The following is an 11,090-nucleotide window of genomic DNA, read 5'->3' as shown; positions in this document are numbered from 1 at the left end:
GATGGTTCTCCTGCCTATCTATATCAACACCAAGCTAGATGACATCGAGAAGGAGGTGGCCCCTCTGGCACATGACTTACTTGCCGAGATAGAGGATGAGATCATCCCCCCAAGAAATTAGTTAGGTAGATAAGCCAAGCGGCGAACTTATAATAAGTGGACAAGTTCTTTAATTTCGTTATGGCCAAACAAATTTTTAGCTCTTATCCCCTTTTTGTATAAAAAGGTTAATGTGTTTCGACCCTTTCCATTGTTAACGCTGTAAAGCTTAGGGTATGGGTCAAAAAATTCTGATCGTGCTGGTGAGCAAAAATGCCATAGCCGCTGGGGCGTAGGTTTCTTGCAGTCTGACCAGTTTTACTCAGGGTTTGTTTTCACAACCCTTGCTTCTAGATCTTAACATGAGAAAGGGTTGGGCATAGAGAATGTCTACTGGATAGATATACTCTTTAATGTGTTCTGACTCTTTCCGTAGTTAAGGCTAAAAAGCTCGGGGTGCAGGCAAAAAACTCTCGTCATGCTGACTGGGGCGTAGGTTTCTTGCGGTCCGACCAGTTTTACTTAGCATTTGTTTCCACAATCTTTGCTTCTAGATCTTAACATGAGAAAGGGTCGGGCATAGAGAATGTCTATCGGATAGATATACTCTCATCAGCCCCCTGAGTGAGGACCGATAATAGAAAGCGTGCGTAGATGAAGGCTAAAAGCGACATAGCTATTTGATGTTCCAAGAGTTGATGAAGACTTCACCGTTGATGGTCTTGAGCTTATAGGTGCCTAGTTGGAGCACCTCCATGACAATGTATGGTCCCTCCCATGGTGGAGAGAGCTTATGGCGATTCTTGTTGATCTGGATGAGGCGGAGCACTAGGTCCTCGATGTTGAAGACCTAACCCCACACTCGATGGCTATGGTACTAGCGCAACACTTCCTAGTACTTGGCTGAGCAGAGGAGGGCAATGTCATGTGCTTCATCTAGCTGGTCCATGGCATCCTCGAGGGATACCTCGGCTCCCTATTCGTCATATGCCCTAACCCTCAGTGCTCCATAATCGAGGTCGATCGGGAGGATAGCCTCAAAACCGTAGACCATGAAGAATGGTGTGTAGCCGGTGGCCTGGCTAGGGGTTGTCCTCAGGCTCTAGAGCTCCATGGGAAACTTTGCGACCCATCGTCTGCCAAACTTGTTCAACTATTGAAATTCCTACGCTTGAGGGCTTGTAGGACCATGCCGTTCACGCGCTTGACCTGCCCGTTCGTGTGGGGGTGTGCCACGACAGCCCAATTAACACGGATGTGGTATTCATCGCAGAATCGAAGGAACTTTTCCTAGTGAACTATGTGCCATTGTCTGTGGTAATGGAGTTCGAGACTCCAAAGCGATGGACGATGTCAAGGAAGAACATCACAGCTTGGTCAGACTTGATTGCGGCGATCGGTCGAGCCTCTATCCATTTTTTAAACTTGTCTACAGCGATAAGCAAGTGCGTATAGCCCCTGGGTGCCTTCTTGAGAGGTTTGACTAGATTGAGCCCCTAGACCATGAACGACCACGTGATGGGGATCGTTTGGAGTGCTTCGGCCGATAGGTGGGTCTACCGAGCATAGTATTGACACCCTTCATAGGTGCGCACAATCTATTCAACGTTGGCTACTAGGGTCGGCCAGTAGAAGCCTTGTTGGAATGCATTTCAGACTAGGGTCCTAGGCATGGCATGGTGCTCGCAGACCCCACCGTGGATATCACTCAGCAACTGCTTCCCTTGTTCGACAGGGATGTAGCACTACAAGATCCTGGTATGGCTTCGCCAGTAGAGCTTGCCCTCAATAACGACAAAGGACTTGGCGCGATGCACGAGCCGCTGAGCCTCCATTTTGCCCGTCGGCAGCGCCTCATGGAGGAGGTAGTCGAGGTAAGGCATCCTCTAGTCGGCCAGAGGGTTAGGCTCTATTGCTAGATCCTCATCAAGCTCCATGACTTCAGGGTCGGATGGAGCCACCGGTTGGTTAGCCCCGAGCCTAGGGCAGGCAACCCATCACTGATCTATTTCAGCTCCTCATAGCAGACTAAGGGCTTATACTAATCACTAGCGAAGACACCCATCGGCACTAGCTCTTGGTTAGAGGCCATTTTTGTGAGTGTGTCGGCCGCCTCATTGAGATGCCTCGAGATGTGATTGAGCTCAAGACCATCGAACTTGTCCTCTAGCTGGTGGACTTCTCAGCAATACGTAACCATCTTGGTGTTGTGGCAGCTTGATTCCTTCATGACTTGGTCGATGACCAGCTGGGAGTCACCCCAGACATCAAGCCGTCGGATACCCAACTTGGTGGCGATGCGCAGGCCATTGATGAGTGCCTCATACTCGGCCATATTATTGGAGGAGGGGAAATGGATGCAAACCATGTACCTCATGCTTACCCTAAGGGGTGAAACAAAGACCAACCCTATGCCAGTGCCTTTCTTCATCAATGATCCATCGAAGTACATCGTCCAGTACTCTTGGTCATCAACTGTTGGCGGCATTTGGATCTCGGTCCACTCTGTAACAAAATCAGCTAGCACTTGGGACTTGATGGCCATCCAAGGGGCATATGAAATGCCTTGACCCATCAGCTCGAGTGTCCACTTTGTGATTCTTCCTGTGGCATCCTGGTTTTGGACGACCTCGCCAAGAGGGAAGGATGTCATGACTGTCACCAGATGTGACTCAAAGTAGTGACACAACTTCATCTTGGCGATAAGGACGACATACATGAGTTTCTGGATTTGGGGATAGCGAGTCTTGGAATTGGACAAGACCTCGCTAATGAAGTATATGGGATGCTGCACTTTGAGGGTGTGTCCCTCTTCTTCTCACTCTACCACTAGGGCATCACTGACCACTTGCATGGTGGCCGCAATGTAGAGCAGATGTAGTTCCTCGTCGGTTTGGGGGACTAGGATTAGGGCCTTCATTAGGAGCTGCTTGACCTTGTCAAGCGCCTCCTAGGCCTCGGGCGTCCACTCAAAATGGTCGGCTTTCTTCAGAAGCTAATATAGGGGGAGACCTCATTCGCTGAGGCACGAGATAAAATGGCTGAGCATGGTGAGGCATGCTATAACTCGCTGTACCTCCTTTATGTTTTGAATTGGGCCCATCCTTGTGATGGTCGAGATCTTTTTTGGGTTGGCTTCGATGCCGCGCTCGAAGATGATAAAACCCAGTAGCATACCCCTTGGGACCCCGAAAACACATTTCTCAGGGTTGAGTTTGATGCCATTTGCTTAGAGTTTCACAAAGGTCTATTCTAGGTCAGCTACGACCTGGTCAGCCTATTTGGACTTGACCACTATGTCGTCCACGTAGGCCTCAACGGTTTGCCCAATGAGGTCCCCAAAACACTTGAGCATACAATGCTGATACGTAGCCCGCATGTTTTTCAGAACAAACGACATTGTGACATAGTAGAATGATCCAAATTGGGTAATGAAAGATGTCACGAGCTGGTCGGACTCTTTCATTGCAATTTGATGGTATCCTGAGTATGCATCAAGGAAGCAAAGGGTTTTGCACCCTGAGGTCAAGTCGACTACTTGGTCTATGTGTGGCAAAGGAAATAGATCCTTTGGACACACTTTGTTGAGACCCATGTAGTCAACACATATTCTCCATTTCCCACTCTTTTTTCATGCAAGAACATGATTAGCTAACCACTCCGGGTGGTATACTTCCTTGATGAACCCGGCCACCAAAAGCTTCACAGTCTCCTCACCGATGGCCCAGCGTTTCTCCCTGTCGAAGCGACATAGGCACTGCTTCACTGGCTTGGAGCCTAGCTTGATCTTCAAGGCGTGCTCGGTGACTTTTCTTAGAATGCCTCGCATGTCTATGGGTCTCCACACAAAGATGTCTCTATTGGCATGGAGGAAGTCGGTGAGTGTGCTTTCCTATTTGGAGGAAAGCGTGGTGCTGATGCGCACCACTTTGCCCTTGGAGCTGCTGATGTCTATGAGGACCTCCTTGGCGCCCTCTATAGGCTCAAAAGACCTAGCTGACCACTTCGGGTTAGGCGCTTCTTCAATGACCTCCTCCCTGATGGCCACAAGCTCTTTGGAGGTGACAATTGCCATGGCATGTTCGTAGCACTCAACCTCACACTTGTAGGCGTGCTGGAAGGAGGTGTCGATGGTGATGACCTTGCATGGACCTAGCATCTTCAACTTTAGATAGATGTAGTTGGGAACAGCCATGAACTTCATGTAGCATGGATGTCCTAGGATGGTGTGGTAGGTCCCGTGGAACCCGACCACCTTGAAGGTAAGGGTCTGCATCCTATAATTGGTCAGATTCCTGAAAGTGATAGGCAGATCGATCTACCCAAGTGGCACGGCTTGCTTTCGAGGCACGATGCCGTGGAAAGGAGCCTTGGTCGGCCGGATGCACGATTGGTCGATGCCCATGGCATCGAGCGTTTTAGTGTACATGATGTTGAGGCCACTACCTCCATCCATCAGCACTTTGGTGAGCCGCTTTGTGCCGATGATCGAGTCAACCATGAGCGGGTATCTTCCTGGCTGTGGGACGCTTTTTGGGTGGTCAGTCCAATCAAAGGTTATGGTGGACTCTAACCATCGGAGGAAGGAAGGCTCGGCTATCTCGGTCGTATAGACCTCGCAGCATGCAAGCTTCTGGCGGTGCTTGGAGTCATAGGCCACCAACCCTTTGAAGATCATGAGGCAGCCATCCAGCATCAGAAATCCACCGTCCTTCCCCTCGGCGTCATCTATGGCCAGCTTGGGCTCCTTCCTATGCTCCCCCTTGTTGGAGCCTCTGAACAAGAACCACTTCATGAGGATGCAGTCCTTATATAGGTGCTTGATGGGGAAAGAATGGTTTGGGCATGGCCCTTTGAGCAGCTTCTCGAAGTGGTCTGGGGTACCTTCAGTGGAATTTTGACCCCCCTTGCAGTCGGCAGTGGCCACGAGTGAGCCCCCACACCACTGCTTGTTCTTCTTCTTGTTGGGATGATTGGAGGCGCCTTCACCAGCATCCTCATCCTGCTTTGCCTTGCCCTTGGGGTGGTCAAAAATCGCCCCGACCACCTTCTCGCCCGAGGCATGGCTGGTGGTGATGTTAAGGAGCTCCTTGGTGGTTTACAGGCCCATATGTCCCAACTTGTGAACCAAGGGCTCATAGGTGGTTCCGGACAGGAAAACTCCTATGATGTTGGCGTCGGCGACGTCAGGCAGCCCTTTGCACTACCAGGAGAAGCGCCACATGTACCCACAAATAGTTTCCCTAGACTTCTTTCGATAGTTTTTTTTAGATCTCATGGGTTCCTAGGACGCACGTATGTGCCCTAGAACTTTCCCACAAAGATCTCTTTTAGGTCCACCCAACTTTGGTTTGGTTGGGTAGAAGGTGTTCCAACCACATTCACGCTGAATCGGCTAGGAACAATGGAAGATTGTGGATAATGAAATTGTCACTATCTGCTCCACAGGCTTGGCAAGCGAGCTAATAATCCTCAAGCCATAGTCCAGGGTTTGTTTCCCCAGAGGATTTCAAGAAGTTGGTCGGCGGTCGATACCGCGGTGGGAAGACAGTGTTGAGAATGTGTCGGCCAAAGGCCTGAGGTCCTCGCAAGTCAGGGCTCAGGATTTAGTCCTTGCCGCCATTGTAGTGTCCGCCATGATGATGGTGGTAGCCACAGCTAGCCTCCTCCCTCTCATCACTGTGGGCATGCCTACTGGCATCTAGGGTATTGTGTGCATAATGGTGGAGGCTGAGACGCTCATGCAACGGGACCATGGCACGTGGTCTATCGCCTCACTGCGCCTAGTGGACTAACATGTCCCTGTCGGGTTGCTATGAGAACACACGCTGGCTGGCGTCAAGCTCTCATCATCGGGACTATGAGCTTTGGGCCTACTATGCTGCCACACGCTCAAGTAGCGTGCGAATCTCGTGATGGACCTACTGTGTCATGGGCTCTAGAAGCCCCTAGAGCAAGGCCACCGTGACAACGATGTTCTGGCTTGCCCGGGTGTGGGGGGTACGACCTCGGATACCCACGGTAGACTACATGGGTTGTGCTCCCAGGGGCGGTCCAGCCCACAAGATGAAGACCTATAGTGCATGGCACTGCTCGACGTGTACCACAAGGCATCAAGGGTGATGTTGGCATGAAATTTCGTCCTATGCCGAGGGCACACGAGCAAGCCAGAAGGGTCTACTCGATGGAGCTATAGATCCACCTGGCTTCAACGCAGGGGTGATCGATCCCACATACTCCTCCCAAGACATGCTAGTCAATTTGACCCTGCAATTGATAAGGAGAGAAAGCTAATCAGTAATTTAAGGCGAAACATGCCGGTGTTGCTAGACAGTCCCGAATGTGTGACTCTAAGAGCCGATGTGGAAGGAAATCGACTAAATAGTCGATTCCAGCTTACTCATAAGAATAAATCAGTTAAAGCTCATGGGGTTGTGGAAGGAAAATCGGTTATCACTCAGGATGAATATCGTTATTCAGACAAATATTAGCCAATGACAATAGGATATCAACAATAATTAGTTTATGCTAAGCCAATGATTGCAAGTAACCGAATCCCTTTTTATATAAAAGAAGTACCTCATCATCATTTAACCATTTAATAAAGATAAATCTAATGAACATATTAGACCTCATCTATCATCAAGACCAGTGGGGCATGAGGCAGAATCATGCAGGCCATAGAAACAACGATAAATTCGACGACCCTTACTTATTACTAATATCAGTGGGGCATGAGGCAGAATCATGCAGGCCATAATATAATAATAAGAAAATGGGGCTAAGACATCTTTCAACCTATCTTTACTTCAATGGTCTCGTGACGCGAACTGCATATGTGAAAGCACTCAATATCGGCTAAAACAGCCGATTCAGGCATAGCGCACAGTTAAGGTCATGCCCTATCAGGAACATATCTACCAAATAACGATCCCCACTCCATGGTGCTAATAGTGGGGTGTGAGGCAAAATCACATAGGCCGTGATAACGAGCCATGGAACAGTTTTCGTTAGCCAGTAGATCTATTCAAGACCAGACATGCCTTAACCGCACACTATGCATAATCAAGATTGACATAAAACAGCCAATAAAACATAACTCATCGTTTAAGATACATATTAGATCAGTTTAGATTAGCAAATGATGGGTTAAACAGGATATAAGGCCGATCTAGATCAATCCCAATCGGGCGAAGTGATATTACTGTAATTAAATAAATAATGAAAGCAATAAACAATATCGGTAATTTAATGAATCTATTCGAAGGACGCCACCCTTAGATAGAGCTGATAACTTGACCTTAATCTAGTTTGAGTAGTGGAGGTCGATCGGATCGATGCAGCCATACTTTGAACTAAACAAGAGTCGATAACTAGCTTATACCAGAGTCGCAGTAGAGGTCGACTAGATCAATGCAGCCATACAAACAGAAGTATAAGCCATGACGGTACTTATAGATAAGCCAGAGGTCGACTGGACCGATGCAGCCCTGCTCACTGAAGAACTCATCAAGATCTACTCTACTCCTACTCCTAAGGGGTGGCCGAAGCTAAAAAAAGTAAGTAACTTGTATTTAATTAATTGTGTGTCCTTCATACAATAGCCAGGGGTTTATATTTATACCCTGGGCTGATAAGAGTCCTAAACGAACATGACTAGATAACAAAAAGAAATATCAAGATACATGGACTCTAGTTTCCCTTATGTAGAATCCTTGCTGATGAAGCTTTCTTGTTTGATACGTGTCCTTGTTTCTTTCATCCTAATATGCACCTGGATGTCATGTCTCTCTCAAATTTATTAAATAATATTTCTTGGCCGGCTCATAAATATCCCTTAATTAGGAAACTTTCTTGCTTTTGACATCATCGGCTGATCTCTTTCTTTCCAGGATAAGCTTACCAAATTTTGGTGTAAACACAGACCCCCCTAGTTCAAAGTATGAGTTTTCATGCTTCGAACTATTTTAATCCTATGGTCTTCTTTTCCCCAGCCGATGACATTTGATCGCAATCACTAAAAGCTGCATTGGCTCCATCTTCTTTTTGATCTTGATAACTTCAGAATTGATCTTTCTCTGCATCTCTGTTCATCTACTTTAGCTGATTAGGAGCTGCCCCCCCTCGAGTTCGATCATAGCAATACAAGTTAACCGGCAGTACATAAATATGTTGCATAAAAGTTTAGGTATTCTAGCCGATAGTCTTCTTCCAAGGAGCCGAGGAATTTACTGGCAGTGATATTACCTTATTCCAAGTCTCACCTACACATGTGAACTTTGAAGTGTCTACCATACCATCTTGGGTGGTTAAGGAATGGAACATATTAGAATCCAGTCATCCTCGCTTCCCCTGCTCAGAAAACTTAGGTTTTTGAAACATTTTCAAATTAAAACATAGCTTTGCTCCTCAAATGATTCTCTTAGATCGCTCAATGTGTATAGTTTCTTGTCAAAGCATTGTTTTGGCTCTTCTTATCCTACTTCTAAAAAGCTTATGTGGAGTTTTAGGTAGGGATAAAATATGTAGCATACTTACCTCGCATATATTATAAAGTCAAATCCCGGATCCAAGGAGAGAAATATCATACTCTTATATCAAGATGTGCATGTGCGTGGAATATTTGGTGGCTAACCTAATTCTACTATGCTCTTTGAAATACATCTCTCTTTTATGGAATATTTTTGCGAGAACATGGGCTATCTTTTCTCATCTTTTTCTTTTTCCTTTTTATTTATTTATTTTGGACTTATTTTGTATCCATCTTTTATATATTTTCGCATAACCCATGTCTCTCTTTATAACAAAATTTTGAGAGAAATATTATGAAGAACTTGGAGCAATTATTCTAATAAAACCTAACATATTTTTGTCTTCTCCCAGTGTAGGAGCAGAACATTTTGAGGTGGATGAAGAACATGTTTTTCCGTGCTTCTAGTATAGAAGCAGCACATATATGTGGCATGTACATGATCTTGATCTTGGAAACATGATAAATCTCTCAACAAGGGTCAACAAGACTTGACAAAACTCAACACAGAGCAAGTAGCTAATGTGGAAGGTTTTGAATGAGACTAATATATGGTTCTAGTAGGAAATTCAACATCATTGAGGAGACAAGCTATTGATTTTGAATTTTTATAAGAAAATTTCCCAAGTACTTTGCAAAATGAAGCAAGGTTTCTTTCATCATACCATATCTCATTCATCAACTACTTAGATAGCATGTTTTCCCTATGATAGATTGTTCACAAGTGATAGGAAGAGTATGAAATAAAGAATATGCGCACCTCCGCTTTGAACCGATGAATGCCTTTGCTCGAACTTTCTCCTAGTATGCACATATCAGCTAGACTTCGTCGGCCTTATGATCTCTGTGTTCTCAATCAAACATATGATATGGCATGACTGCACATACTTCCAAGATCTGACTCATCCTTTTTGTGCCCACGTACATCGTGTATATATATGCATGGAAATCTGACTTGCATGCACTACATAAAGGGCTCTATCGGCTTGATGTCTTGATCTTCCAATTATGAGCCGATTGTGAGCAATCTTTCATTTAGTGCTTCTAACTTTTAATAAGGCGATTGTCAGTTTCAGAAGTCCCACAATCAGATCAAGTTGAGAACATAGAAAGAGCATTACAAAAAATTAGCTTGCCGAAGCCACAAACTACAACAAAGGTCAGGGCTGGCCATGAAGCTTCCTACATTGGCCACTGAGCATGCTGTAGGTACATCATGGTAGTGCAGATGCCTTTGTTGTCATCAGACATGTCCTTACCAAGCACGAGCTTATAGACCCTATCTTTCACCAGCTCCTATCTTGTCACCCATGGAGCCGTGGTCGGTCATGTAGGCATGGGGATTCATGCTGAGTCATCTAAAGGGCGTGGCGGTAAATGCCAAGGATCGGCCAAGGAGCTTGGCCACTGTGGCGGTTGGCTCGAACAGTCTCCTAATGTCAACACTGCTGCACTGCTCTAAGAAGGACATGGATTCATCGGACATGGCACAGCCAAGGTCACTCGCCATATCAACGAGACTCCATGTGGACAACAATTAGCAACATTTGTCGTGTTATGGCCTAGACTCTTCCACATCCTTTGCCCATCCATCAGTTATGCCTCCATGAGAGAATATAGTCCATGTAGAGGAGGAAGTCCACAGACTTGTTTGCCAGCATCACTTCCTTGTCATCGCTGTCAACCGTGAGTTCCTTGATCTTATTCCATGGTAACTTGTTGCTACTGCCACTAACCTTGCATCGCCACACATACATAGTAGTCTCTACCTGGTCGGCCATTGCTAGCAAGTCATGCTCTGATGAGATGTTGAGCATGTCAAGCACAAATTCTAGTGAGAACTTGTCGGTGCCTAGCATGATGTGATACACTGGGTCCTCATGCTTGTTTATCCACACTTGGGGAACAAATGGTTCATAGGCTTGGGGGCAGCTAATTCTACTTCATTGGAAGATGGCATCTAGGACATAGGGCATCAGTAGCCATCACTAGTCCTCACTCTAGTGATCCGACCTCCTAAATGACAATGGTGTCCTCGGCGACAATGATGAAGTAATCAAGCCAGATGACCTTATCCTGATATCTTTATCGATAGCTAATCTCCATCGTCTTCCGCATGTCGAAAATAATTTTCAGCCGATGGTCTCCTATCGGCTGTTAGGTTGTCAACCTTTTCTGTATCTCTGATACAACCTCCCATGATGACTTTTCCTTCTTATTGAAAAATATACTTGGTCGAACAGCCAATGATAATAATCCATGGAGGAAAACTCAATGTGACCTTGATAATCGAACTAGTGACGGTCATCGGCTATTGGCTCTATGTGATTATTCTTGAAATTCCACTGCTGTACTAAAAACTGATATCTCACTAGTCTTACACCCTTGTCGATCGGCTGTAGACTCCGTTAGTTTGAAGGGTAAGGTCTTGAACCAACAGCCGATTCTATCTCAAGAGAGGTGATTGGTCTTTGTCAGCTTAGAGAGTAAATGCTTCATCGACAAGACCTTTTACATATAA

At 46.0% G+C, this 11,090-nt stretch overlaps 1 protein-coding gene across 1 annotated transcript; it reads right to left on the bottom strand.

The window, feature by feature from the left end:
• Positions 1–3,670: 3,670 nt before the first annotated feature.
• Positions 3,671–4,834, bottom strand: LOC136515822 (uncharacterized). The gene is made up of 3 exons (XM_066509309.1): positions 4,362–4,834; positions 4,070–4,316; positions 3,671–3,931 (listed from the first exon to the last, which is right to left on the bottom strand). Exons 1-3 carry the CDS (start codon positions 4,832–4,834, stop codon positions 3,671–3,673), a joined length of 981 nt encoding a protein of 326 aa, XP_066365406.1.
• Positions 4,835–11,090: the final 6,256 nt, after the last annotated feature.

This window comes from Miscanthus floridulus, chromosome 17 (assembly GCF_019320115.1).
Source record: "Miscanthus floridulus cultivar M001 chromosome 17, ASM1932011v1, whole genome shotgun sequence".
Classification (NCBI taxonomy): Eukaryota; Viridiplantae; Streptophyta; class Magnoliopsida; order Poales; family Poaceae; genus Miscanthus; species Miscanthus floridulus.
This window is presented reverse-complemented; position numbering and strand designations above follow the sequence as displayed.

What these genes read in the sequence shown, in the direction of transcription:
- LOC136515822 (XM_066509309.1), bottom strand. Translation starts at nt 4,834, where the DNA reads ATGAAGTGGTTCTTGTTCAGAGGCTCCAACAAGGGGGAGCATAGGAAG. An exon ending in AAGCAAGCCGTGCCACTTGG is followed by an intron (nt 4,317 to 4,361) that starts GTAGATCGATCT and finishes GACCAATTATAG; the next exon opens with GATGCAGACCCTTACCTTCA. An exon ending in TTGTGGCCATCAGGGAGGAG is followed by an intron (nt 3,932 to 4,069) that starts GTCATTGAAGAA and finishes TCCTCCAAATAG; the next exon opens with GAAAGCACACTCACCGACTT.